General features: G+C 38.1%; 1 protein-coding gene across 1 annotated transcript; it reads right to left on the reverse strand.

The window, feature by feature from the left end:
* Positions 1–570: 570 nt before the first annotated feature.
* On the reverse strand, positions 571–26,949 carry CLNK (cytokine dependent hematopoietic cell linker). Its single transcript, XM_062636307.1, has 15 exons — positions 26,923–26,949; positions 25,636–25,798; positions 23,454–23,533; positions 23,104–23,149; positions 20,142–20,170; positions 19,789–19,808; positions 18,363–18,491; positions 15,424–15,451; positions 12,450–12,468; positions 11,296–11,371; positions 10,072–10,112; positions 7,574–7,707; positions 7,124–7,201; positions 6,837–6,992; positions 571–1,006 (listed from the first exon to the last, which is right to left on the reverse strand). The coding sequence occupies exons 1-15, from the start codon at positions 26,947–26,949 to the stop codon at positions 860–862; spliced, it is 1,173 nt and encodes a 390-aa protein (XP_062492291.1). The 3' UTR covers positions 571–859.

A 26,949-nucleotide genomic window follows, 5' to 3' on the forward strand; every position in this document is an offset into this window, starting at 1 on the left:
GATTATGGATGGTTTGCAGAGAGATATTGAAGTTTGCCTTCATATTTAAAATTAATTTAGTTAAGCCTCCCGAACCTCAAATTATATGAATAAATATTACTGTATTTTTTTAACTGGAACATGCTTTCGTGATGAGTTTGACGCGCATCTACAGTTCCTGCTGATGATTTTTATCTCTTATTATTTGCACATGGTATGAATTCAGAGGGACTGTTTGCATAATGATTTTACTATCCAAGTGTTTGAAGGCTTTGATATGGAGTATCTGCTACTTAAGCTAAAGAATAAGTGTTACTTAAGTAAGAGAATTTACATAATTAAAGCTAGTTTTATAATCTGCTCCAATACCTGTGAGCACCATCTGACACCCACTGACTTCTGTGGCTGCTGAGCACAGGTTGTTCCTGTGCAAACACATGCCTAGACTGAATGAAGTCATTAGACAATGAGGACTCGGATAAGTAGCATTTCATGTGTATTTTTAAAAGCAAGAATATTTTTTTATGTGACTAGAATGCTTTATTAAGTTTTGCTTCTAACAGCTGCAGTGACATTTAAGTAAGCAAGACTGAGCTCACTTTTCATCTTGTGTTAGAAGGTAGAGTGCAAGGTAAGCAAATTGCTCAATCATTGTCAAGGTATTGGTCTGTTCATGATTTCCTGTGAATTAATACAGTGGCATATACTTTACCTGTATCCTTGAAGTTAAAAACAAATAAAAAAAATTGTGTTCTCACTTGTAGAGGAATTTTCAGTGGAGCAATGTAGAGTGTTTCGTAATATTACGGGGATCTTCTCACTCAAAGGCTAATCTGTTTTTCAAGACAAATAATTGTTCTATACAAGCAAATTGGTGACATTAAGGCAGAAAACATCTTCTGCGCAACTGGAATGGATGTCTCAGGTAACATTGTTCTCTCTGCGTTCCTGAATTATCCTTTCCGTCAATTAGTGTGATGGGAATGCATTTGTAGAAGTCAATGATCTCTTTCACAGAATTAAATTTCTGAGGGAAAAAGAAAAATTATAATCAGTGACTGAAAATGAAATTGCTAGATGGCTTTATCTAGAACATTAAAAAACTTGCAAATGACAGTATTTGAAATAGGTAATACTTTGCCTAGAATTGTGAGTAGATTAGATTAGATTAGACTAAATGGAAGCAATCATGAAAGGAAAAGCACCAGATTTTAATCCTCTTATTTCCTTTGTGTGCATGTCTTCTGTAGGAGAAAGCAGCTGGCTGCTTAGGGCAAAAGGGGAGCACGTCTAAGCCCTGAGAATGCAGTATCACATATAAAAGTTTGTGATGCCAGATGTAATCATAGATTTTGAAAAGATACAGCAAATATAAATCGTTACTCACTGTCAAAAGTTACACTTAATTAGCAGTACATACTTTACACTGCAGGTTTCTTTGTACCTTTTTAAATATCTTTTATTTTCCCATTCAGGTTACTGAGAAAGTTGCTCTAAAATCCCTTTTTGGGATTGGAACAAGAAAGGTCTTAGCAGGATTTTAAGGTTGTTCTCTGGTATTCAAAAAAATTACATCCTCCCAAGATCATTCCTGAAATGATAAAGGTGTGGTTCAAGGTTCCTGAACTGATCAAATAGCAGCAGAAAGCTATGTGAGGTATTTAACGTCATCTGTCCTGGTGTGAGAGTCTCTTAATCCTGCCATTCCAACATGTAGCAGTGCTTCATCTTAAATGGTTCGCTTCCCTATGCTCTCATCACACCACTAAGCTATCATCACACCACCCTTTCTCCTCTTGAGCTAGTCTTGAGACTCATTGGTATGACATCACTAGAACTGTACACAGTAATGAAAGCGTACTGGTACATTAATACTTATCCTGTATCTGTCTTATATCACATTTACTGTAGGTATGGCATTCACGTATGTGATAGTATCTCATAGTAGTCTCTGTCATCTCCACCTGATCCATACCTTGCTAATGAGAATCCAGTTAAATCTGTGATGAGATGAAATTGTTCCTGAATTATTTTAAGATGAAGACTATTTGATCTCCAAACCAGTGTGTTTTCCAACTTCTGATAATTTTTACTTCTGTACATTTCTTCCACTTTGCTGTTTTGTCTTTGCCTTCTGTTCAAGGTCACTGTTGCTACTACACGTCTAGGGAAATTTGGGATTTGTATGCCAAACCAAAGTAATCCTAATTTTCTTTAAACCTACTCTTCATCAGTACCAGTTCTCTTCCTATTTTGTAATGTTTTTTTGTTGTTTGGAAAGGTAAAAGGTCTTACTGTAATTGTTCACCTGCTTTGGAAATTTAACTTGGTTTCACTTGGCTTGTGTCACGTTATTCGTTAGTGTACCTTTAAGTTGTAGCTCTGGTAATGCACAAAAAATGTCTGTGATGTTACTTAGGTTTTCTTTTTCTTCCTGTTTTGTTTCATCCTGTACTCAAGAGTTAGATTTAAAATACTAAGCTCTGAGTCTCTTCATGGCTGCTAAAACATGAAGTTGACTTCGATGTCATGGTGATGAGCGCTGATAGTCCAAAATTTTAGGTTTTCAGCTCTTTTAATGGCACCCTACGCTTTTTTAGATTTAAAGATGAAGAAAATTCAATACTTTGATTCATTATTTTCCCTTTGTTATCTGAAGAGACTCAAACTGATCTCTGCTATCATAGGAATACCCTAGCTGCTGGTCTCCAGACTGTTCTGGCAAGATAGGAATAATGTCTCAAGGATTGCTTGTGAAAGGTGTAATTTTGAATTGTGTTGGGGTGGTGGTAGGCCTCCGGACTACATGTTGCGCATTCTGAATGAGAACAGTTCATCCTTGGAACCGTCATTTAAGGTGTAGAGCATCCCCTCAGAGGTGATCATAGAGTCCATTTTCTTGTTTCTAGCTTTTGACATAACGCTGTCAGTGGAAGGCATGGTGAAAGTGCTCCCTCATCTGTTCTGATGAGTCAGGCCAATTTTATGGCTGATGAAGGCAGATGGAGCTAATTCCTTTCACTGACTTTGAAATGAACTAAAATGATATGACTTGTATGACTGATGGTTTGAAAATGAAAATTAGCTGCAAATGGTGGTAGGGAGTGGTGAGGATGGAGGAAATATCTGTGGCCAGAACAGCAAGCTCCAGAGATCTAGATCAGGCTGTGCTCTAAGCTTCTCTGTAAAACAGGCACTGAATTGAAGAGGAGCCTGCTTCTGGCTTCTGTTTTCAGTTACTGCATTGTGAGTTCAGCCTCATGCTGCAGACACGCTAAAACATGTATTTTGTGTGTGGCAGATCTAGTTTTGCAAGGGAGATAGAAATACTTGAGTTTTGTGTCATGATCAGCTTTAAATGTGAGCAAGGTTTTGATTTCTTCAAAAGAACTATGTGTATGAAATAAGCTTTGTTATAGGGATCTCTTTATCTTTAATATTGAAACTGACTGGAGTAGAGAAGGTAGCCGCCAAGTAAAGGGTGCTCAGGACAGCAGTTTTGAATGTAAATGCTTAAATTCCAAGCTTATGACTATCTGGGACCTGATCTTTATAGCTTTATGTGGTTTGGACTTTCATGAGCTCAGTATAATACATTAAATATGTATGGAGGTGTGAACATCTGTGGCTAAACTGCTAACAAAAGATACAGCTCTACTAACATAGTGGTGTTTTGGTCTGTGTCCCCCCCTTCTCCAGTTGTCTTTCATTATATTCTAGCTTGATACTAACGTAGCTGCATGGAACTTCAGTTTCTTCTAACACAGAAGTCTGATGGGCAACGCTTTTTTCCCTCTTTATGGTCTTATAGACCTTTTATGGCTCCATAAGAACTAATGATGAAAGCTCTCATGAAAATTGAATTTAAAATATGTTTTAAAAAATAATTGTTAATCAAAAATGGTCTTTGATGATACAAAGTGTTAACATCTCATAAACTGTACATGAGCAATTAGAAGTTGCAGTAGGACAGGGAAAACTTTGAATAATATGTGTAAGGAAAAACGTATTTTTAATGGATGAAAATAGACTAATCCAAAAGCGCAAACACTGCAGAGCTGAACCTGTGAGGAAAATCACCATCTGGGAAGAAATGTAATAGGCCTGCATCTGTTTGTTGTTGTTTAGGTTTCTTTCTCTTTGGCAGGTTAAGAGGGAATATTCAGTTATTCTAGATAAAGCAGCTGGTCTGTCTGCATCGCGTACTGCAAAATGCAGTGTAACAAAGGGTTTCCCTGTGGAGGAACAATGTAGAGCACTCTGGAAAGCATTTTAACAGGCGCTGGAAAAGTACAGGCAGCAATTTTGCTGTAATTCACAGCATTACAAATTATTTTCAACCCCCTGAGGTAAGAACCTTAAGCAAGCTGTGGAAGCTTAGGAGGCAGTTTTCAAGAAAGAGTTTTTGTGAATCATTTGAGACTGCTTGAGCTGGAAGTAGATCTTCTGAGCATGGTTGGTGCCACTGGTTGTTCATGATTGCCTATGTTCTTCATGCCCAGTTAATTCTGTTTGCATGTCTGCTGCTGAGAATAATGCACAGAAGTAGAGTCTGTTGTCTCTGTGGCTCCTTGGCCACAGCTGACTAGCAAAGCAGTTCTGAAATTTTTCTGTAGTTGATCTATGGGAGGATTTCTGAATTAAAAAGAAACAATAGTCAACAAAGAAGGCTTAAGGTAATGTGTCATGATTAAGGATTTGACCTGGTAGAGCCAAGTCTTAGATATATTGTTGGTTATTAACTAGGTGCTTGAAATCCTTATTCTGGAATTGTAACTTTCCAATTTGACTGTTGTCAGTCAAGACCTACTGTTCAAGATACGTAATTTTTGTGCACATGTTGGAACTAAGGCATATAATTTGGTATTTCCTGAGATGGGAAGGGATTGTGTTCTCCTTCCTTTTAGTTCAGAAAAAAATGTTCACATGTTATTCAGGTAATTTTCTATTTCGTTAGTTGTTAAAATGGTGAAAGTTTAGTTGTAGGTCTCTGTAGTGTTCTGTACACATACTGTATTATGCTGTAGTGTGCCATATTTCAGTTCCATTTTTCTATCCACTCATTTGTGGTTAAGCTTTTTTTTATCAGGGCTGTTAAAGGAAGACTAAACAATGTAAGAACCACAGAAAACTGAACTTTCTTTTGTATCATTGTAAACCTTTAGAAAATCATCTGGGAGGTTCAGTTCAGAAATGAGCCAGTGTTTTACAGAAGCCTTGATGGTTCACTGCCGTGATGCCAGGATGATGCAGTACTGCAGTACAGTTCTTGATTTGTTCTATCCTTCTGCTTCCCAAACTGTTTTGGTGTGCTTGAACAATGAAGGATGTTTTTTTCCCTCATTATTAAACCAGTGTTCCTGAAGAACAACTTGTCAGTAAACCTTGCCCCTCATCTCTGAAAGCTCATGAATCCTATTCCATGTTTTCTAGTAAGAATCCAAATGTAAAACTTGGACATGCCAGATTTAAGTTAGCTTGGGTCAGTTTTGATTTCAGGTTTTTATAAATCTATCTATAGGAAAGTTTTTAAAGTATTGGCACGCATGAAAAGGATATAATTGAAGATGCCACTACAGAGGCTTTGCTGCTTTCCCTGAGTTGGAATTCTGTCTCATTTACAAAGCTAATAATCCTCCTGATCGGTTGTTGCTCTGCTCTTTTGCTTCACAGCTGAGCGTTCTTTAAGTTTCTTCTAATTTTTTTGTGAATATCATATTGTGGCGTGTCACGACGTGGACTCAAGTTGATGAGGAAACTCAAATCCTAATGGAGACTCAAATCCAACTTTATTACAACCAAGCCCTTTTTATCCCCGTTAGGTACTTTCCCAACCTGCACAAACATACAACGTTCAATCTCATTGGCCCCTGGAAAAATCTCCAGGTAAATAGTCCAATCACAATGCTGCAGACCCTCTGACAACCCCCCACATCATCAGCTGAGACTCCTGCTGCAAATACATCCTGGCCCATCCCCCCAAGACTTGTTTTTCAACCTTCTGTGGTCTTCAATGCCCCAGCTCATTGGCCCAAGGCTTGTCAAGCAGCAAGGCCTCAGAGCTCGTTCCCAAACTTTCTGATGCAGATCTTACACCTTCACTCCCCACATCATATCTTTATAGAGATGACTGTTTCAGGTTTATCTTTTTTTTGTGTGTAAGACATACAGATACAGTATATGTTATTTAACCATATAGGAGTCAACTGGACTTGTCATGAATATAACTGAATTTAATTATATAAAAAAGTGTTACTAATCTAAAGGGATTTTCTAATTGAAATTTACCATGTCTGAAAAACTGGTTGGTGCGACTCACATGATTTAATTGCTTCTGAATATCCATGACAACTTTTGTCCTATTTCCTCATTTAAAAAAAAAACAGGATGAGGCAGACAATAAGAAATACTGTGCAGCAATAATAGCCACAGGCCTTGCTGTCAGATAGGTTGAGTTGTATCTGTTTTAAAATACCTGCTTGTGTTTATAGCAAATTAAAAAATAAGCAAAGAAGTATGTATACCTGTAAAGGGAGGACTTTTCTTTCCTCTTTGCAGGTGTTATGTAGAGTAGGTAGAAGTATTCTGGAAGTACTTGGAATATTTTCACATTGATTTAAAACTGAGTCAATGTAAAATTTGTTTTTAATTATGTATGTAAAATTTGTTTTTAAATTCTGATTTTGAAGTTGATGAAACCTTAAGGGACACTTGTAATGAGAGTATTGTAAAAGAAACTTCAATGTTACAGCAAGTTTGTTATGTGGGAGAGTTTGCCACTGATCTTTAGTATTAAAAACTTGTGAAATGTGACACAAAAACAATAGACTTGCAACCATAGATGGGATTTTACTTACATCATCTCCTCTAAGCCCTGTTCCCAGCGCGTATTGTTGGCTGTCTTCCAGAAAACGTACTTTAATGTTGTATACTCTTCTTCCATAATAGACAACCAAAACATACGGTTCACTTTTTGATTTCTTTGAACAATCTCTGACCAAGAATGTCTCATCCTGAATGACACAGATTAAAATTATGGATTGTATGGTTAGCTCACAACAAAATTTTTTAAGCCATTGTGGACAATTTACAGATGTTTTCTCCAAGAGTTTACACTCCAGGATTTGGGACAGATTGTACTTACAGTGTTTTCCTGTAACAGTGCCTTCTCTGCTTCATGGCGATCATATTCTCCAATGTACCATTCATATTTGTTTAAGCCCTTAATTTTAAGATAGCATAATCAGTGTATAGAAATTAACCACAGCTGGAAGAAGCAAAGGCTGGTGAAAACAGATTATATCAAATCTGCATTTAGAGCAAGTTAGTGCAGTTATAAAAATAATTGTAACACTTTTCTGTCAAGAAATACTGTTAGGAAATCCGAATCAAATTAGACATATAAATTCTTATCCTTGGCTTGAAGAGCTCATATTGGACTGTTTTCAAGGGTGCTGAATACCCACGCCTTCCAGATCATTTAACTTCCTGGGTTTTCAGAAGACATCAGTTCTTAACAGTGTCTGGGTATGTACCCTACAGTGATTATCCTGCTTTCTAAAAACCTGTCTCCATCAAGCAAAGTGCTTTTTACCTTTTCAGTGGGTTGGGTAGGGGATTGCATTTCCAGTTTTACAAGTGAACGTTTTGATTTAGTTTTGCATGCTGTATACTGTGTAGGAGATGGTGACTTCTTCACTGACAGATTTGCTACATTTAACATGGACCCTGTGAAAGTAAATTCAGAAGGAAAAAAGTTGTATTTTTTTAAGATTAAGTCATAGTTACATTTTACCCTATCAGTTTTATTAAGTCCTTGAATAGCATTTACACTTTAGAAATACGCTGTTGTGATATTAACCTTTAAAATCTAGAACAGTCAGTCATGAGTAGTCTTGTGTTAATGCAGCACCAGTGATTTCAGACTCATGCCCCAAGAGATTTAACACTTTGTATTCCTGGTGGTTTTTAAGTGTCACTCTGCCAGGTTCTTGCGCACATAGCAAAATGTTAAAAGATAAACTACTAATAGCAAATGCTAAATAGAATGATAAATGTAGAAGAAATGGTTAATTCTGTTCCGCTGTCACCTTTTGAGCCCCTTTTATTTGTGTTGGATCATATTAAAGCCCCTTATTATCCCGTTACCAGCTAGCATTATTTCTACCAAGCTGTTGAAACCTTAAAGGATTCAGAGGTTCTACCATGCTGATGAACTTCAGTGTGCTCTGAGGCTTGTTCCAATTAAAAAATTTAGGACCAAGAAGTGAGGTTGTTCTTGCAAGAAGGTGAAAGTGGTGGTCTCTGGCTGTGTGTTCCTGGTTTATACTCCACTGCCGGGATGGCAACTGACTGAGGGAGTGCACATATCTGAAAACTGCCCTCCCAAATGTGATTTGCTGTCTGTAGACTTAGGGCTGCCATTTACCAGCAAGACCCAGCTCGCCAGATCACTGGGGAGCTGACATGGGTCAGGATCACAAAGCATGGGGTAATGTGGGAGGCTCGGGCTGAGACTGAAGAGAATTCAGTGGAAATAGCCCGAGAAAAGCAAGGGCTTGCTTTCAATGTGTAGGTCAAATGCAGTTTGCAGGTACGTGACATGGGGATAAAATGGTTAAATAAAGATAACCATCATATCCTGCTCTACAATAGGAAGCATTTTTGTTTGTTTCATGCTGTGCTGGTGGGAGGAATGACCTAGTGTCTATTTTTGGAGTAAATGAGAAAAATTATAATCAGTGGCTTCCATCTTTTCCTTCTGGTTACTGTCACAAGAGACAGCACTGTTTGCCAAAGTGGTATTTCATTATGTTTTATCTATTGTTCATGTTTAACAGTTTATTCTGTATGTACATAGTATACGACAGAATACTAAAGAAATCTTAATGTGGAAGACATTCTTTTACAGAAGAATAATAATTTTTACTGTGTTCCCTTGTTTCATACATACGTTTAACATGTTCTGGTTTATAACAGCATTACATTTGTTTTTAAGATGGTAAAAAATGTCTGCTGATCACAGTAGACAAACAGCCATGATCTTCAGCAGGCAATCAGTCCGTTCAGAAATTAAATCTCTGTTCAAAGGGTATGGGACCAGACATCTACATTCTGTTTTTGTAATCGGTTTGAGCTGTCGAAATACGAGTATGTCACCCTTCAGCTTCTTAGCGTCTGATTTTGGCATTTATGTTCACATTGCATTTTTGGTGGCTATCCCCACATACTTTATTTTTAAAAAGAGACCCCATGGCTAGGACCCTGCTTACTTTGTGACTGGTGCTGTGTATGTTCTGTGCAATTTTTTTTCTGGTATGTCTTAAGCTGTGGGACAAGAAGTGGAAAATAATCTTGCCATGCTCATGTTCTGGATCTGGCTGGGATGGAGTTAACAGCAGCTCTTATTTGTATAGCAGGGACCAAAACTGAGCAATATTAATGTTGACTTCCAGTATGTTCCCTTAGGTAAAGCCACACAGTGCAGAGGAAGTCCTATTTTCAAACATAATTATTTGGCAGACCTGCCTGATAATGGCATCTACTAGTCCTTCCCTCTAGGAATCTGGGATAAATCTAAAGCCGTTTCATCAAAGATCAGTTTATTTGTTTACACAAGGTATTAAACCCATAGTAACTGCTCTATAATGTCCTGAACATCTGTAGCTTCCATTTAGCCCAGCTGATTTCATCTCTGCCTGAAAAAGCAGAGACAGTTAGTTGCGCTCACAGCATGCGCTTTCTCTGTGGCTCTTTCTATGCCCAGGCAATTTGCCTTCTCTTCCTCTCCCCATCGTCCTTCAGTAGCTTGTCCAAATTCCTATCCTATTCTGGCTTTGGGGGCTACAATGATTCATCACTTGCGTTCAGGGTTGGACATGGGGTGTAGCTGTGCAAGTAACTGCTGTTTTTTTCACTGCTATTGCCTGTGTCATTGTTTTACTTGTTTTCTGCTGGTTTGCTTTAACATTCCCTTTGTACTAACTTGGTGCGTTGGAAATCATCAGTGTAGACATACACACATGGAAACATGGATCTGTTTCTTTTTTATCTGCTCCTGGTCTAGTTCTCAAATCAATCTGTAGTTCTTACCTGAGCTGCAAATGTTTTTAGAGCTCTGCTTGCACTGAAGGCTAGAAAAAAAACAGCGAATGAAAGTGAAGTCAGAAAAATATTTGATAGCAGCGGTATTTAAGAGCCAAATTAGAGAGCTCTTGCTTAAAGAAGCTGTGCTTCCCCAGAATACCCCTTCCTCTACTAATTGCAGCTTTGGGCCTTCCTGAATTTTGGGCGGTCATTTTTTATTTGGCATCTTTTGACAGATTTCCCATTAATTTCATGAGCCGCTTTTTGAAGCTATATAAATATTTACCCTCCGTAAGAGAATTTGGCGAGAGTTTCACATTTTAACTGCATGTGTATTGAAGCACAGTTTGCTTTTGTTCATTTTGAGTGTGTTCCCTGCTAATTTCACCTGATGTTCCCCATTCTTCTACAGGAAGACCCAGGGAGCAGTTGTTCCCTGTCCTGTCTGATTTTCTAAACTGCTGCTGAGTACCCAGCTGGTATTTTGTTGTGCTATTAATTAGAATGGTTACACTGGGAAGAGCACCGACCAAATAACTGCACATAACAGGGCCGCTGGTGCCACACAAAAAGAAACAAAATAGTAGGGGTCACAAATACTGTCATATTTACACCAGACAATAATTTTATCTTGGAGAAATGCCATCGTTGTAAACAAGGCTAGATGTAAGATTGAGTATTTGTCTAGGAAAGATGTTGAATCATTCATATTCTTCCCATCTGCTTTATCCTATACTTTTGGTTTTTGTTGAGTACGTCAGGAGGCTACAGCACATTTTAAAAAGCACATTTAGAGCATAAAAGAACATAAAGCACATTTAGAAAAGAAAAATAGGAACAATTGTGGCAGATGTCTATGGAAGAATAATTGACCTTTGAAAGGGCAGGTGTGTATTCTTTGAAAATAGGAAATAAAAGGGAGAGGAAATGGTTGGAGATAGGGGAGCTGCCTTATACAGTGTGTCTAACACCCTGTCATGGAAAGTGAGGCAAAAATGCAATACAGTAGTATGCTATTAAAGATAAAAATTGAATGTGCAATTACAATACCTTGAAAGCAATTTCCAAAGATGGTTCTTGTCATGCATCAGGGCAAAACATAATATATCACTACATGGCGTCAGAAAGTGACATCTTGCTTTTATTTCATAGTGAAGTATTATTTTCTAGGGTAGAATGTTTAGTCCTTGAAGCATGTAGTACAAACTCATGAAATTCTTATATTCCTACCTGGCTTCAGGGTGATGCTTTGATTTATACTCTTGTGCTTGAAAATATATTTCAGGTTTCTTCCCCAACTCTGTAACTATTAATAAAAAGTATAAGAACTTATTTCCTCTAATGTGTAACTTAGTATCTAGTAACTACTGTGAAATAAATTAACTAAATTCATATATGAAGAGAAGGCAATTCAATAGGAAAACCTCGTAGGCTGCATCAGTCTGGCTGAAATGAGTAAGCTGACAATTTCAGTGGGAAACATTTGTGCATATAGTGAATCTTACAGATTTTGCCGATGCCAAATATGGCTTAATAATGTAATATGGTGTACGAGAAATATATGGAGGGTTCGTAAATCCTTTTTATAGGACAGGATAGATAGGCATCGAATGTATTAATGCAGTCAATACTATTTCTAGCTGAAAATCAGGAAACTGCCTTAATCTGAAAAAGGAAATGCCAGAGGAAATTATGAACTCATTAGCATGAAGGTGTAAACAGCATAAAATCCCATAGCCTGTATCTATCTTCAAAATATTTCAGAGTAACATTTTTTTAAATGGCCTTTCCATGCACATGTACACAGCAAGTGCCTTAGGCTGTTTTTGAAAAGCTGAATGTACATCTAAAGAATTGGCATGTTTTCAAAGCATTTTTGTTTTGTAGCTTTAAAACCCCAGAGCTTTAAAAAAACTTTCTTTCAAAATTCTCACCATCAAATTATGGGAGAGGAGCAAGATGAAGAGAAATGTTCTCTCTGCAGATCAGGTTGATCCAGTCTTTTCTGTTTGGGATATCATTCCCTCGGGTTTAAGTTCCAGCACTCTCCTTGTCCCCAGAACCTTAAGACTTTGATTTGCTTAGAACAAGTGTGATACCCTGGTTCCCAGATAGCTGTAGTTAATGCCAAATTACTTGCCCTTTTCTGCTGTTTTCCCCAGCTGTTGAGGTCACTTTAAATCTCCGTCTTCTCAGCAGACATATACCTGAGGGACATCACTTACTCATTTAAATACAGAGCTAGACAGCCTAATGCTACTTAGCAGGGTAGATGTCAGGGTCTTATACTGATTACTTCAGCTGGAATTTTAATGACAGAATATTTTGTTCTTGGAATATAAAGGAAAGAGAAGCAAATTAACACCATAGTATTAAATACTAACCTTGTTCTCTTCCAGATACCTGTATAAAATGATAACATAGTAAATATTTTTCTTTCAATTCCCAACTTGAACTTACCCCCAGCAGACCCAATTCTCTTTTAATTTTAAAACAACATACAGACATCCAATCAGTAATACCTGATCACTTTGTCAAAAACTCAGGCTAAATGCTGATCTCATTCCCTGGCAATGAGAACTGAATTTTTAGGGGTATAAGTGAACATAATGGTTTACTGCAGTGATCACCATTTCACATTGACTTGTGCACCAGTTTAACTTTCAGTATGGTTTTCCTTCATTGATCTTGTATTAAATCAAGAGATTGATTTTGATTGACTTGAGATACAGTATCCAAAGATTAAAATTAGTCATTTCTTTTCAGGCTCCTTAACTGACGGTACAATTATTTTGACTGTCATGGCAGGTACTTTGTTCAAAATCACAATGTGGTGAGTGTTAATTCAGCATATTATGTTACAAAGATGTGAATGATAGGCAGGTGTCTGAAGACCGGAGTTTGAATCATAAATTAACTGTATTTCTGTATTATTATGGGAATAGTAATGATTTTGTTAATTTGTTACATACAAGACTGTAATACATAAATATTAAAGGATAGAATGTTTTATTTTTGTAGATGTTGCACTGTGAGCCTTCCTTAAAGATTACTTTCTGGATCATGTTTACTTGCTACTTAAAAATTCATAGTCTCATTCAGGTCAGAAGGGACCTAGGCTGGTCTCTAGTCCAAGCTCTTGCTTAAAGTGCAGTGTACTGTGAGATGAGCTTTGATCAGCTGGGTCTTGCAAACTTCCAGATTTCACAACCTCTCTGGGCAACCTGTTCCAAGACCCTCATAAATACCCTCAAAATTAATTTTTCTTCCTTACTTCTGGTTGAAACCTCTTTTGTTTCAAGATCATTGCCTTTAGTACTTCCACTGTGCACCCTGTAAAGTGCCACGCTCTGCCTTGATATTCATCCCTTAGGTACTGGCAGGCTATTGGATTCCCCCAGAGCCAGCTCCTACAGGCTAAGGGAGCCCAGTCGCATGTCACAGAGAGTTACTCCCTGTACTCCCTGGCTGTACTGGTGAGCCTTTACTGACCAACTTCTGTCTGTCAGCTGCAGCCTTGTGCAGTGCTCCAGGTGTTGTCTAGTGAATGATGAGGAAAAGGGAATAGACCCTTCTCTTGATCTCTTGGCTTATGCTTCTGTTGATACAGCTCAATACGCTGTTAGCTTTATGGCCACCCAAGGGCCCACCAGTGGCTCAAGTTCAGCCTATAGCCCCCAGGTCCTTTAGAGCAGAGCTACTGCCAAGGGGGGCAGTCCATCTTGGGGCAGGAGTTTTCATTTGTCCTTTCCAATTGAGCTTCTTTTGACCCTTTCCCGACAGCCTGTCTGGGTCCTGGAGAAGGGCAGTCCTATTCTCAAACCTATTGACCTGGTATTTGGTGTATGAAACCCTGATGAGGGCACACTGTCTCCTCCTCTAGGCTGCACTGAAACTGTGTCTTCAGATCTACATGAATGGGAAGTGATCCAAATTAAATTTTATCTTTTTTGTGATATGAGATACATGGTATTTCCCCTGAGATATATTCAAACTAAGAGCCTGTTAGGAATTGCAGGATGTGTGCAGCTGTACAGTGCCCAGCCAGAAATATTAATTACAGAAGTAATATATTTATTGCTCTTGGGGGCGTTTTCATATCTTGTTTGTAATAAGTCAGTATTTAGGATGAGACAAAGCATTTTGTGCTAAAATGTTTTCTTGCCAATATATAATTTTTTTTTTTTTTTTACAATTAATGTTAATTACAATATTGCAATCAAACCAGTGATCTATCAAATGAAATGAGTTTCTAACCACAAGAGGAGTGAAGCTTGGGACAGCTTCCCATTCAGAACTGTGGAGAAGAAAATCTCAAAGGATTTGAAAGTTAGAGCTAGACCAGTCTATAGATTTGTGCTACAGCCCACTGTGGTAGGAAATGGCTGGGCTTAACTACCATAGAAGTTCCTTTCTGTCCTCCTTTCCCTTGCAATGAGATAAAAAACCAATACAGTAGAAATGTGTTAGTGCAGTAAATAGAACATTATTGTAGGGACTGTATCTCTTAATTCATCTTATAGGAAACCACTTGCCATAGCTAAGTTCCTTCAATGCTAAAACTGTTTCCTCTGCTTTACTTCATTGGCTCAAGCAGAAAGTGAAGGGATTTGTTAAAATGTTGTTTGTTTGTTGTTTTTTTTTTTTTTTTTTTTTTTACAGAAATTAGGATCTGAAGTAAAAAATCACTTGTCTTTGCCAGTCTCTGTAAGTTACTGCTTTCTGCTTTACATATGCCTATAGGTGCCTTGTCATCATCGCCTTTCTCAGGTTCTGTCCCCTGGACACAGCCAGCTGCACAGGGCTTGTAAGAGGCCCCAGGTAAGGAGAAAGGGGAGGAGAGGGAGAAAAGAGCTGAGGGATAACAGATGAGGCTCATTCTAGATATAAAATTTGTCAATTTTTGTTTCTCTTATTGAAAAGGAACATCTTATTTTTGAGGTAGCCTTGTATTTGCATCAAAGTAATACTATTACACTCCTCTATTGACCTTATTTTAGTTTTCTGCTTTTAAAAATCTGTGGAATCTCTGTTTCTCTGGAAGAGAATGTCTCTCCCACTGCTCATCATTCATAGGCATCTGCAACATCTGGCAGTTCCCAGATATGCTTGGGAAGGTAGCATTGCACTGAATGTATGTTTTTATTTCTGCAAGCAACTTCAGGATCTGGCCTGCCATTCAGAAAATAGTGGCATTAAAAATGCTACACCCATTAAAGATACTTTTACGACCCAAACTAATATGATCATTAGAGTTTTTTTATCAAATAGGCTAAAATACTTTAACAAGAGAGGCTGTGCAGCCATAGAATGTGTATGGTTATTATGGTCCCAGTATATACAAAGATGATTACTTACTTTGTTTAGTTCCTTAACAGATAGGTGTCTGGAAGAGAGAATTTTATACAAACCATTTCATTATCATAAAAATAGGTTTTGCTACTTAAATACTTTGATTACATCATCGCTGAAATTTAACAGCCCTTGGCAAGAGAAGGATTTTATTACTGATATAGAAGTGCAGAGACTGGTTATTTTTTCCATAATTTTTTTGCAGGAGAAGGTTATGGGCTTCCATAAAAAAGAATCGCATTCACTGAATTCATTGTGTTAACTGAGAGAAGTCTTTATTAAGGATTTATTCTGGGAGGAGGGGAGGAGATATGAATGACTATCAGCTTTCTTCAGCACTTTTTATCTCATGCCAGTATGTCTTATTATGAACTTTAAAGTCAACTTTAAGACTGAAGGGTTTCAAAAATGAAACATTTAAAGAGGCAGAATGAAAAGTGTAGAAGAAAGGTACAACCAGGAAAAGAGGAATGGAGAGTGCTCCTCCTGATTCAAGTAGGTGTTTAGGTATATTTCTGCTTTCTGACATGCTGATCAACAGGAATATCTTCTTTTCCTAAGAAGGTTTGTCAGAAAATACTCTCCCCCCAAAAAGTGACAGTGTATTGGTTATCACATCTTTTGTTAGATGTCTTGGGTATGGTGAACACTTGCTCTTTTTAGCAGCAGATATCTTGTAAGAGGCAGAAGACAAGATTTTAGAAGCTTTTTAGCAACATAAAGTGTGGATAAGCATTGAGTAGTACTTTGAAGGCTGCAGGATTTAGTCTCTGCTTAGCGTACCTTCTGGAGCGAGACAGAATGGCACAGAGTTATTTTGCCAAATCAGAGAGAGCATGAAAGGAAAACACAGTATAGAAAACTCTGGGAGCTATTTTCAACACTTGTTTAGTGAGAATGAGTCTCTTTTTGGTGACTGTGCTCAAAACATCAGCATGGGGGGTTAAAGACGTGAGAAATTTGGAAATTAATTTGCTAGGGGAATGTTTCAGGAAGTCTAGGAGAAAGGAGAGGAACTGTTTTGAGTTTGGATAGTTGCTCCTGTGTTAGCTTCTAAAATTTGTTAGCTTGGTTTCCAAGGTCGTTATTTGATGCATGAAACTTGTATTGAGGACATTGGATGCATGGTACAGTTCAAGGGTAATAAAGGTGTACTTGCAGGCCTTGCCAAGGGATTTGCCATTCACACGGCCAGATTACCACAGGCATTAAACTTTCAAATCACACCAAAGCTTCTAAGATACATGCCAGGATCCTGCACATACCTATTATTATTACTATTTTTTTATGACGGCATTTATAGAGTGTGTAAATAACGATGTGTTTAATTTTATAAGTCTTGTTGGAAAATGGGACTCCTAAATCACATCTGCGGTTTGACAGCTTTGCTTACATTCTAGTAGATAACATTTGTAGTGCTGTACTCCTCCGCACTACAGCTCATGTTTTCTCCTTACAAAGCTGTGACTGGACTGAACATGGGCGAGAAATATTTTGAGTGAAGTGCTTGTGTGCCTTCCCCAGATCATGAATGGTCTTAGTCTGTGCCACTGCTCTCTTACTCATGTGATTAAAAACCTAGTACTATAAAGAGACCCCCAGGCAAACTTAGAAATATGTTGGTATCTATAACTGCAATGAGAAGTGGAGTTTGGTGATTATGATTTTTGCTGCTGCCTTTTACTTCCAGAGTAAGAAATACCATGTATTTATATTGCAGAATTTGGCTTTATAAAAGGACCTTTCAAATCCATGTTCTCTTGAGCGAGGGGATCAGTTGTGGGACTGGGAAGTCTGCAGCTCTAGGTCAGATCACACACCTGAATATGAAGCTACTTCATGTTAATAAAATGTCTTAACCAACAGCTTTTGGAAGCTAATCCATGAAAGAACTTAAGCACCATTCAGGAAAAATCCCACCAACCCATACTTAGAGCTCACTCCTTAGGTATACTCTTAACTATAGGCAGGAGATTATTTCATTGATTTGTAAGCTTCCCCTTGCAGGAATTGTAGTGACCTTTGTAAAATGAATCAAAGTTCCGTCCAGATGAACTGAAATTAAACCATTTAAGGGAGAATGGACAGGATTGACACAGCTCAGTTGTATCCAAACTTGTGGCTGGAATAGGTTTTCCTTGAGAGACATTTGAGTATTTTACCCTGCGGGCCCTGGATGTGTGTTCCTAGCATGTGTCCTCCACCATCCCCATTTATGAATGTGCATTTTGATCACACAGCAAGAGCAGGTACGCCTCTGGCTAGATACATATGTTGTGTGAAAATAGCAATGCGACTCATAACCAGAGACATGCATATGCTTGGTCATACAGCTGGACACAAGCAGTTTGTGCTTCAGAACTCATCCACGCTGCTGTGTTAGGATGCTGAATGAACATGGGTGTTGTACGGCAGAAGAGGGCAAGATGAAAAGAGCAAGAAGTGGCTTGTAGCCTGGATTCATTTGTCTTAAGGGCTGGAGAAAGACTTTTGGCTACAGATTAGTCATTTTGTTTGCTGAATGAAATGTCCTTGGGATATAGAGCTGATTTCTGTGTCTCTGGTGTGGTCAGTGTATTTCCTCCTTCCCTTGATTCACCAGCTGTGCTAAGCAAATGCGATTGTTTCTGCTTAAAATTGTTTGCAAACCCTCTAAATATTAGTAAGAAAAAGCAGGGCAAACCTTAAACAAAGTGTCCATGAATGTTCTGCCTACTTTTCTACTCCTTCATTTCTCCACCATTGTTTTGGCAGCTTTTTCTTGAAAAACTGCTAGTGTCACATTACACTAAATTCCACTTCTCCCAATTATTCACAGCTGTCAAAAGAATAACTTCTTTCTTCTTCTCAAGTAAAAGCAGAGGTGTGATGGAGGTAAAGCCTTGTGGTTTAACTAGGGAGAGTGTTTTGGTTCTTGGGGAATGAGGTGAGGAGTGCAGGCGTACCTTGTGACTTTTGCTGATATTGGAAAGGTGTGAGCTTGGCTTAGCGCTTTCCTCATGTGAAAGCACTGGCTGCTTGTCTTCGGCTCTGGAGGAAGTGGTTGATACTGCTTTGGCAGTGTCTTCAGAGGCCTAGGGAAGTCAAAGGAGAATTTGAAGAGGCAGTAGAGGCACAGGGACTGTGTTTTAAGGGCAAGAAGTAAACCACTGGAATTTTCTGAGAGCATTTCGATGTATGTGTGCTGAGCTTAGCTCTGGTTCAGGAGCTTCTTGGGGCCCTTCAATAGCAATAGTATTTTGGCTAATATTCTACATTTGCAAGACATTACTGTACTGTGTTACATGCCACTTAACCCCCTTTTCTGTGCGCTTCACTACTGTGTGCCCAGTACAGCTCTTTGGTGCTGGTGTTTCTGGGTGGATATGGCTGTATTTAAGGCCCAGCCAGGGAGCACGCTGCAGTTCAGACACACAGGCAAAATACTCTTCATCCCGGAGGACTTGCAGCTAACGCCAGCCCAGTGTTTTCTGGCAGGTGTGGGCACACTCTGCCCATTCCCTGGGCCCAGCCAGTCACAGCCCAGCTCCAGCTGGAAGCTGTAGCACACAGAGCTTGGGTGTGTAAAACTGGAGGTGCATGCATGCTGTGCTGCAGACCTGCCCTTCAGCGGTGGGCTCCTGGGGAGGGAATGTGAAGCTACGCTGTCCTTTTATGCTCTAACTTCATATTTTTACTTGAGGAATAATCTAAATATGTCCGTAACGTTAATCGTATTTTAAACTTCTTTATAGTTTTTGTGGCAATTAGTGTAGGCATGGAGGAGTAAGCTTGTCAGTCCTGGATAACCTGTTGGAAGGATGTCTTGATGGTAGGCGTTGTTGTTTGGGGTTAAAAATTCAGAGAAGTGATTAATTTTTTGTTAGTGGCCATACATTCATGGAATAGAGCTTGATTCATCTTCTGTGTGAGTGAGTAGTAATATCCTAGTTGAATTCTTTGGACATGATTTAGATTTGTAGCAAAAAAAAAAAATTGGCAGAAAGATTTAAGGGGCAGTGAAGTCAGTAACATCATGGTGAACAGAGCCTAAGGCACCAACACAAATCAATGGAAGGTATTTTTTCCCAACAGTCTGTATCTGGGTTGAACCAGATTCAACATTTCTAGAGTTTTGACTTGGTCATGGGCTCAGCCTAGTTGACTTTGAAGATGTGGGCCTGAGCTCCTGCTATGAACACTTACGGCTCATGTTTTATTCTCCCTGTTTTCATATTAGAACATAAAGGAGTCCACACAGAGCCAGGTAGTAAAAGGATGCCAGCTCACGTCTAGTCATCTGTTACCATGAGTGGTGCAGATGGATGTGAGCATTCATTAGCATTGTGTTCCCCAAGGAGTGCAGGCAAGCAATGTCTTAAGTGATCTTACCGTGGGGGAGGCACAGGCTCCTGGGAAAGAGAGGAAACAAAAATCTGTGTCAGCTTTTTTCCTCATTTTACTAAGAGAAATGTAAAGAGTTAGACAAAGCAGGCACGCCTGTGTCAACAGTCAAAGCATTTGTGTCAAAGGATATGTGCTCTGCAGCACATATTATCATACTTTAATATGCCATGTTAAAATCACCAAGAGGTAAAAGGCATACACACAAGCCATGAATGCAAGTCAGTGAGATAATGTAGGACTGCAGATATGAGTTCTCATGTCCTTTAGATAGTGCTAGCAAAATTGCAGCCTGCTTTTAAAAATATATTAAATGGCATATGATGAGATATTCTGCTTACCTGGGATCCATGTATTTGAATTCGTTCTCCTAAAAATAATTATTAATAATTGTTAATAGTGTGCTACCCATATAATTCACAAAGATATAGCTTTATACTGGTTGTTAGAATGCCAGTAATAATAACAGTAATAAATCTCCCCACCCTGATCTTTCTTTGTCTCCAGAACTCTTTGCTCCAAGGTCATATTGCTGTCTCCACAGCATTCATCCTACCTCTCACATCTGTATCTCCATAACTTTTCTTGCTACTTAGTGAGGAGCATTAATTTCTGTGAACCTAGAAGAAGCTGGAAGCTTTGGAGGTTAGGTAGGAGATTGTTACATGTGGGAATGGAGGTGAGTTACAGCCTAGCCCCGAGACAGAGGTCACTGACTTGCCTGTTTTGTCTCTTAGGTGTTCTGCATGAGGTCAATGGGCTCTGGAAGAGGCTTGTTACAAGTCAAGTAGATTTTGTGTGATCTGTACTGTATTTTGTCTTTCTTAAGTATGGACTCACAGACGGATTCACGTCCATCTTATTCTCAACCATTTGTGTTTCTCTCTATATAAAACACAAAACTAAGTGGAGTTAGATAATTATGGTGATTATAGAAATATAGAGAAACTTCCTGTGATGTAGTATCACTCACAAATATTCATTTCATAAGACAGAAGAATCATCTAAAGCAGGAAAAAGCTTTTTTTTTCTGCTTAAATTATAAAATAGATGAAATTAAAAAATCACCATGATACTTGATAAAATGGGGTAAACTTTGGTTTTACTCCTGTGTTTTGGAATGAAACATTTGAGGGTGATATTTCTTCGGGTATTGTAAATTTAAATATTGTTCAAAGATTTTATATATGCATCCTATCAAGTTTTTTGGGATGCATTTTTTTTTTTGCCTGTTTTGATTTTTTTTTTTTGCATAGAAATTTATAAAAATCTTGGAAAGCAGCTAAAGTAGATCTGTTTCTTTTTGCAATGAAATCTACCAAAATTGGCTGATTATTTAAATGAACATAGGACATCTTAATAATAAACCCTCTCATCTTACTCTGTTTGTGTTAGATTTAGATTCTGAAAATATTTTTGTAAGTCCTACATACTGAAATCCTAACTAACACAAGCAGAGATGCAATGTATCTTAAGTTCTCCTTCAAGTAAACAATAACAAATTGGCCGTAATAAAATAATGGTACCTTAAATGTTTAACAATTCTAGAAAATAACTTGCAAAAATTCTTCTGTGCTGTTCATGCCATCTTGTGGCAAAGCCACTTAATAGCACTGGGCAGGAGGACAAATGTTGACATTCATTGACAGAATCATAGAATAGGTTTGGAAAGGACCTTAAGATCATCAAGTTCCAACCCCTCTGCTGTGGGCAGGGACACCTCGCACTAACCCATGTCACCCAAGACTCCATCCATCCCAGCCTTGAATAATGGTGTAGTTATTATCTGAAAATAATAGTCTTCTATAAGCTCTATTAGCTCAGGATGTACTAAAAATATGTGTAAGTTGTGTTCTCAAACTGCAGAGTTTATTTTACCTGCTTGCACTGTCTATGGCTCATCTTTCTTAATGTCAGCACACATCTCATGGAGGCAGGCTAACATGTAGATCCAACCTACTAAATCCTGGTGGAATTTGAAGCTTTATCTAAACTGGCAAACTGTCAGTGGGACCTTGCCAACCGATTTCTGCAGATTTTGAAGCTGACTTACTCAAATTTCTCTCAATTTAGCTTTTTTACAAACTGCATCAGGATTTGCTCACAACAGTTAATCTGACCTTTCATTTTGCAAGCTTTATAGTGCTTATTTTCTTATAACCTGTAAGAATTATTTGACCCTTTATGCTAAAAGGAAAAAGATAAATTCTGTTTTGCATGGAATTCTTTGCATTATTTTTCTAGCTGATCAAGTATAATGTTACTCTCAGAAAATCAGCCATTGTAGCAAATGTAGAAAGGATCATATTTTCTTGGCTTGGCGATTGAATTCCTTTTGACCATATTTATTTAGCATGTGGTTCAAAGATTTGAAAATGATAAGAAAAAATATAATTCCTTTTCAAGGTTAATCAGATATTTAAACCTTCGGTAGTTGGCTTTGTGAGATAGTTTTACGTCTAAAGTATATCGAATAAAAAGTTTATGGAAACCTACATTTAAAATAATCTTATGATTGAGTAAAGCCATCAATTAAAGGATTTAATAGTTGGACACCTCATTAGATTCTTGACGAATAAGAGCGCAATCTGTCTCTGATTTCTCCACAAGAAATAAAACAAAAGAAAAAAACCTAAAGGTACAATTTTGAGTCAAAATTGCAGGATTTTGAAGCAAATTTGCAGTTAAAGATAAAACAGTGGAGAAAAAGTATAAGGTAGGTGATGTACCACATAATTAGCATATTCGTCGTAGGAGAACATTGTCAGATAGCATTTGTAAATAGTTACCCTAGGATGTAAATGTTTAATAGGAATTGCTAAAGGTGATATTACTATTTAAAAATAATTATTAGATTATGCTTTACAATGTGTTCATACAAAATGCCTGAGAAGGATAAGGAGCCAAAAACCATGAGATCATGAGAAGTAAAGCATAGCAGGGATCTTGCAGTCTTTTGGTGGAACAGTTCAGGAGACACAGGCTTCCCCTGCACCTCCCCATTATGTCTTTATGACTGTAGGGAAAAGGAAAACCTGATGATTAAATTGAATGGCTTATTTTCTCCCCTGTAAGGAATAGGGAGCTCATAAGATAAATCTGTCTCCTTTTGCAAATAATTTGATGTCAGATAGCTGAAACAGTACTGTGAAAATTGCCGTATGACTATTCTGGAAAGCAGCTGCTGTTCTGAAAGCCGTGCCTGCTGTATCATCTGCAATCTCTGCTTATGTAGATAAGCTAAATATGGAAGCAAAAGTTTCTAGTTCTGATTGAAGAAACGAGTAGATTTTTTTATTATACCTCTAAAACTTGGTGTGCTCCTCCCCTCCAGAACAGATGTGTGTTTCTGTTAATAGAACAAAATAAAGATACGATGTTAGTCATCATCCTTGAAACTATGGCTGGTGGAAATGGCACTGCTCCTGAGTGGGGTGCCCTTAATACTTGGTAGATCCCCAGGAGTCAAAAAATGAAAGCAAGTGGTGAGGATGTTCGTGCGAAGTGAAACAGGAACAGCTCACAGGAACTTCTGTGACCTTGTACAAGCGCATATTATGTGGCTAAGACTATAAACAGGCTGCACATAACTTTAAATGATAGTACAGAAAATCAAAGTCTATTTGTGAATAGGGTTTAAGATCTTTACTTACAGCTGAGGACTGAGGGGTCTGAGATGTGTGCTGAGTGTTCACTGGGGAAGTGGTACCTGAAGGCCTTAAACAACGTTTATCTGTAAAAAGAGGAAGAAAAATCAAGGAATTGCATTACTGAGTAATTCAGTAATACAGCATTTTAAGAAGAGGTTTTAATGTTCAAAATAGGTTTTGCAGGTCAGATCTTGCCATTTTTATTGCTTTGTAATCTTTTTCTTTTCAGAAATTAACTGTTGCTTTACTGTTTTGAGGACATAAGCATGACCCTGGGGAAACCTTCATGGTTAACCTCCTCATTGTGGTTAAAAAAAAAAGTCTTCATAAGCTGGTACACAGTTAAGGCAGACATTTGACCTAAACTGTGAATAGATTAGTGAATTTGTTTTTCATTTGAAACTTTGTTCTTGGTAATGCCATTGTGTTGTTCTGATTTTGCAAGGGGTGTGTGTGTGTAGCTTACTCTCTAGAGAGCTTTTCAATTTTCAGTTCATCTTTTAATGAATACTGCACCCATGGCCATCTAAAAGAAATGCACAGGTTGCACACTAGCACAGGGTTTTGAATCATTAATTTTATATCTCAAGTATACTGTTATCTGTCTAGGAAAGATGGCAAAATGGGATGTTAGCATTGAGTTTTGCCTTTCTGAAATACATTCTCAGAACTTCTCCTCACTCTTGTGTCCCACCACATTATAGTTACAGGGCATAATACACAGGCAAAATAGAGCTTTTTGATTAATGTGTTTTCTTTGAAATCACACACCAAAAATGATGTCGTTTTGGTATTTCAGGACAGTCTTGCATAAGCAACTAAAGATGCTGACTGAAAGTCTTTTCTACTAAACAAAATAAAACCAGCATTTGGAATTTACTTCCAATTTCCAAATAAAATATGCAAATGAGTGTGTGGAACATAATGGAAAATATCTGGATGCGCAGATTGATTGTGATCTGCTCACACACAAATAAATGTTCTTGTGTTAAAATTGGCCTATTTGCTTTAAATATCAAACTCCCACAAAAATATTTTCTGACTCTGATGTGAACTAGAGTAAGCTTTCATACATACATTGATCCTGGATTTCCCCCCAGTTATTGAATGATTTAAAACCTCCACAGAGTGTTTATAATGGCTTTGAGCATGGATAGTGAGGATGGTATTTCACTTCCATAAATGGGATATTAATTGGTTATGTATGTTTGGGCATTAAATGTGACTTAGAATGGCTTTAGTAAACCCAAACTTGATTAATGCAGCTAGCCTGCACGGCTAAGAATGCCTGAGAAATACACTCCAAGTAATTACTTATTGTCACTTGAAAGTGGCAGAGAAAGCCTTTAAAAAGAGTACTGTGTTTTCTCATCTGCAAATTATCATCTGGAGGGAAGTTTCATTAATATGTTTTCCATCCTAGTTTTCTAGGTTTAAATAGCAGTGAGCTTTTCTGAAATGGTTGTGGGTTAAACAGTCATTATTTTGCACATTCCAGGTGGAATGGGATCATAGAATTTCTCCTGCAAAGGTAATATTAAAATCACAAAAGCAGTGTGCCACACAAAGAATATTCTTGCTGCATTTCACCAGTTGTCATGAAAAATCAATAAAAGAGGGTGACAAATGGGGTCATCTGCAAGATGTAGCTGTAATGAACAGATCTGCTTGACAGTCTGATGGAAAATCAGACTGCTGAAAGAGGGTAGACGTAGGTTTAGATTAGATATTAGGAAATAATTCTTCATTGTGAGGGCGGTGAGACACTGGCACAGAGTGCCTTGAGAAGCTGTGGCTGCCCCATCTCTGGCAGTGTCCAAGGCCAGGCTTGACAGGGCTTTGAGCAACCTGATCTATTGGAAGGTGTCCCTGCCTGTGGCAGGGGGTTGGAACTGGGTGAGCTTTAAGGTCCTTTCCAGCCCAAACCATTCTGGGATTCTGTGACTATGTAATTATTAATTTAACATAAGCTAATGGAGATAAGGGTAACTGTTGAATATGAAAATGCAGATAAAGCCCTTCTCTTCCTGCCCACCACAGTTTGCTTGTTTGTGAAAGATCCATTCGTTGGTTTGTTGAACCATTTAATTTAAAAAAATACCCAGACTGAAACCCCCAAATCTGTACTGTTCCTGTTTATGTTACCTCCAGGTTTGTCTCACTTCCTGCAGACAGCAAGAATTACCTGCATATTCGGATTCCTGTAGAGGTTTGGCAGGAAGGATTTTCAAAGCATGGATGGCCTCCAGAGTGGAGGAACTTACAGTCTCATAATCACCCTCTTCTTCCTCAGATACCTTGGAGGAAGATTGTAAGTAATTTTTGCCCTTGATTTTCAAATCTTCATTCTGTATAGAAAAAGAGATACGCAGAAAATACAAATAAATTTTAAGTAAAAAATTAATTTCAGGTTTAGAAATGCTTGATTACCAGAACCAGAGGTTTTTTTTTTGTGCACAGAGAAATTGAAGGGATGGAAAGTAGTTGAGCAAGGATATTGAGGATCTAAATTTTTGATTTAGATTAATAAAATACCCATTTGGGAGACAGTTTAGATTTCTGACTGAATATGGCTTGTCACCACTCTTAAAATATAATAAGAGTGTTTAATTTTATGATCATTGCAGACATTTGAAACTGTGCCTTTCGGTATAGTATTATCCATGTGGTATTTATATTGTACTGACTGTTTACATATGTTACTTGCAAGAACGTATTAACTAGCTCATCAAAAATGTCACACTTTAAAGTAAAAACATGCACTGTTTTGGGGAATTTGTGCTAGCAACTGTGCAGTCCAAGTGAACATGATAGCAAGTGGAGTCCTCAGAAATGTGGTGCTGAGAGTGTCTCAGGATGTCTCCGGATGTGTCTGTGCACTTATACTAGATTTGGTCAAGATTATTTTCTAAGTCCTGCTCCACCCTTCATACTCACTGTTTACACACTGGAACATAACTGCTGGCTCCTTCTTTCAGGAGGAGACATGCACACAGAGCACAGAGCTGAGATTACTCATGAGTGAATTCAGCTGAGGGGCCCCAGTGTCTCTGTGAGTCGTATTTTGCTACCAGAGACAGTGTAGGTGCATCCATGCACCTGGGTCTTCCCTGATAGTTTTAATCTCCTTTTGAACTCACTAGTAATGGGGAATCAATAGCTTCCTGAGGTTTCCTCCACTAGCTAACTGTCCTTTCAGTTCATGTTTTTTCTTGAGTGCTGAAAATTAAACCAATTTGTTTTATGCTCAAAGGACACACACAAAAAATACTCCTATCCACCTTATTTCAACCTTTATTATCCTTAATGCCTATAGTTATGTTTCCTTTTAGTCTTCTCAGTAAGCAAGTAGAAATGTTAAAAGCTTTCCCAAGTTATCAACCAATTGAAAAGATTTTAAACCTCATATCCCCGGTGTTATTGTCCTGTGAACTCTGCGAGTTGTATGCATCTAATGCAACATCAAGCAGACCTCCAAGAAGTGTTCTTGACAGTCCAT

This window comes from Pezoporus occidentalis, unplaced genomic scaffold, assembly GCF_034315485.1.
Source record: "Pezoporus occidentalis ecotype Australia unplaced genomic scaffold, CSIRO_AGI_Poc_V1 ctg48, whole genome shotgun sequence".
Classification (NCBI taxonomy): Eukaryota; Metazoa; Chordata; class Aves; order Psittaciformes; family Psittacidae; genus Pezoporus; species Pezoporus occidentalis.

What these genes read in the sequence shown, in the direction of transcription:
- CLNK (XM_062636307.1), bottom strand. Translation starts at nt 26,949, where the DNA reads ATGGACTGTCAAGAACACTTCTTGGAG. An exon ending in GAGCCTGTGCCTCCCCCACG is followed by an intron (nt 18,492 to 19,788) that starts GTAAGATCACTT and finishes TGACTTCCCTAG; the next exon opens with GCCTCTGAAGACACTGCCAA. An exon ending in ATATCAGCAAAAGTCACAAG is followed by an intron (nt 15,452 to 18,362) that starts GTACGCCTGCAC and finishes TCTCTCTTCCAG; the next exon opens with ACACCTATCTGTTAAGGAAC.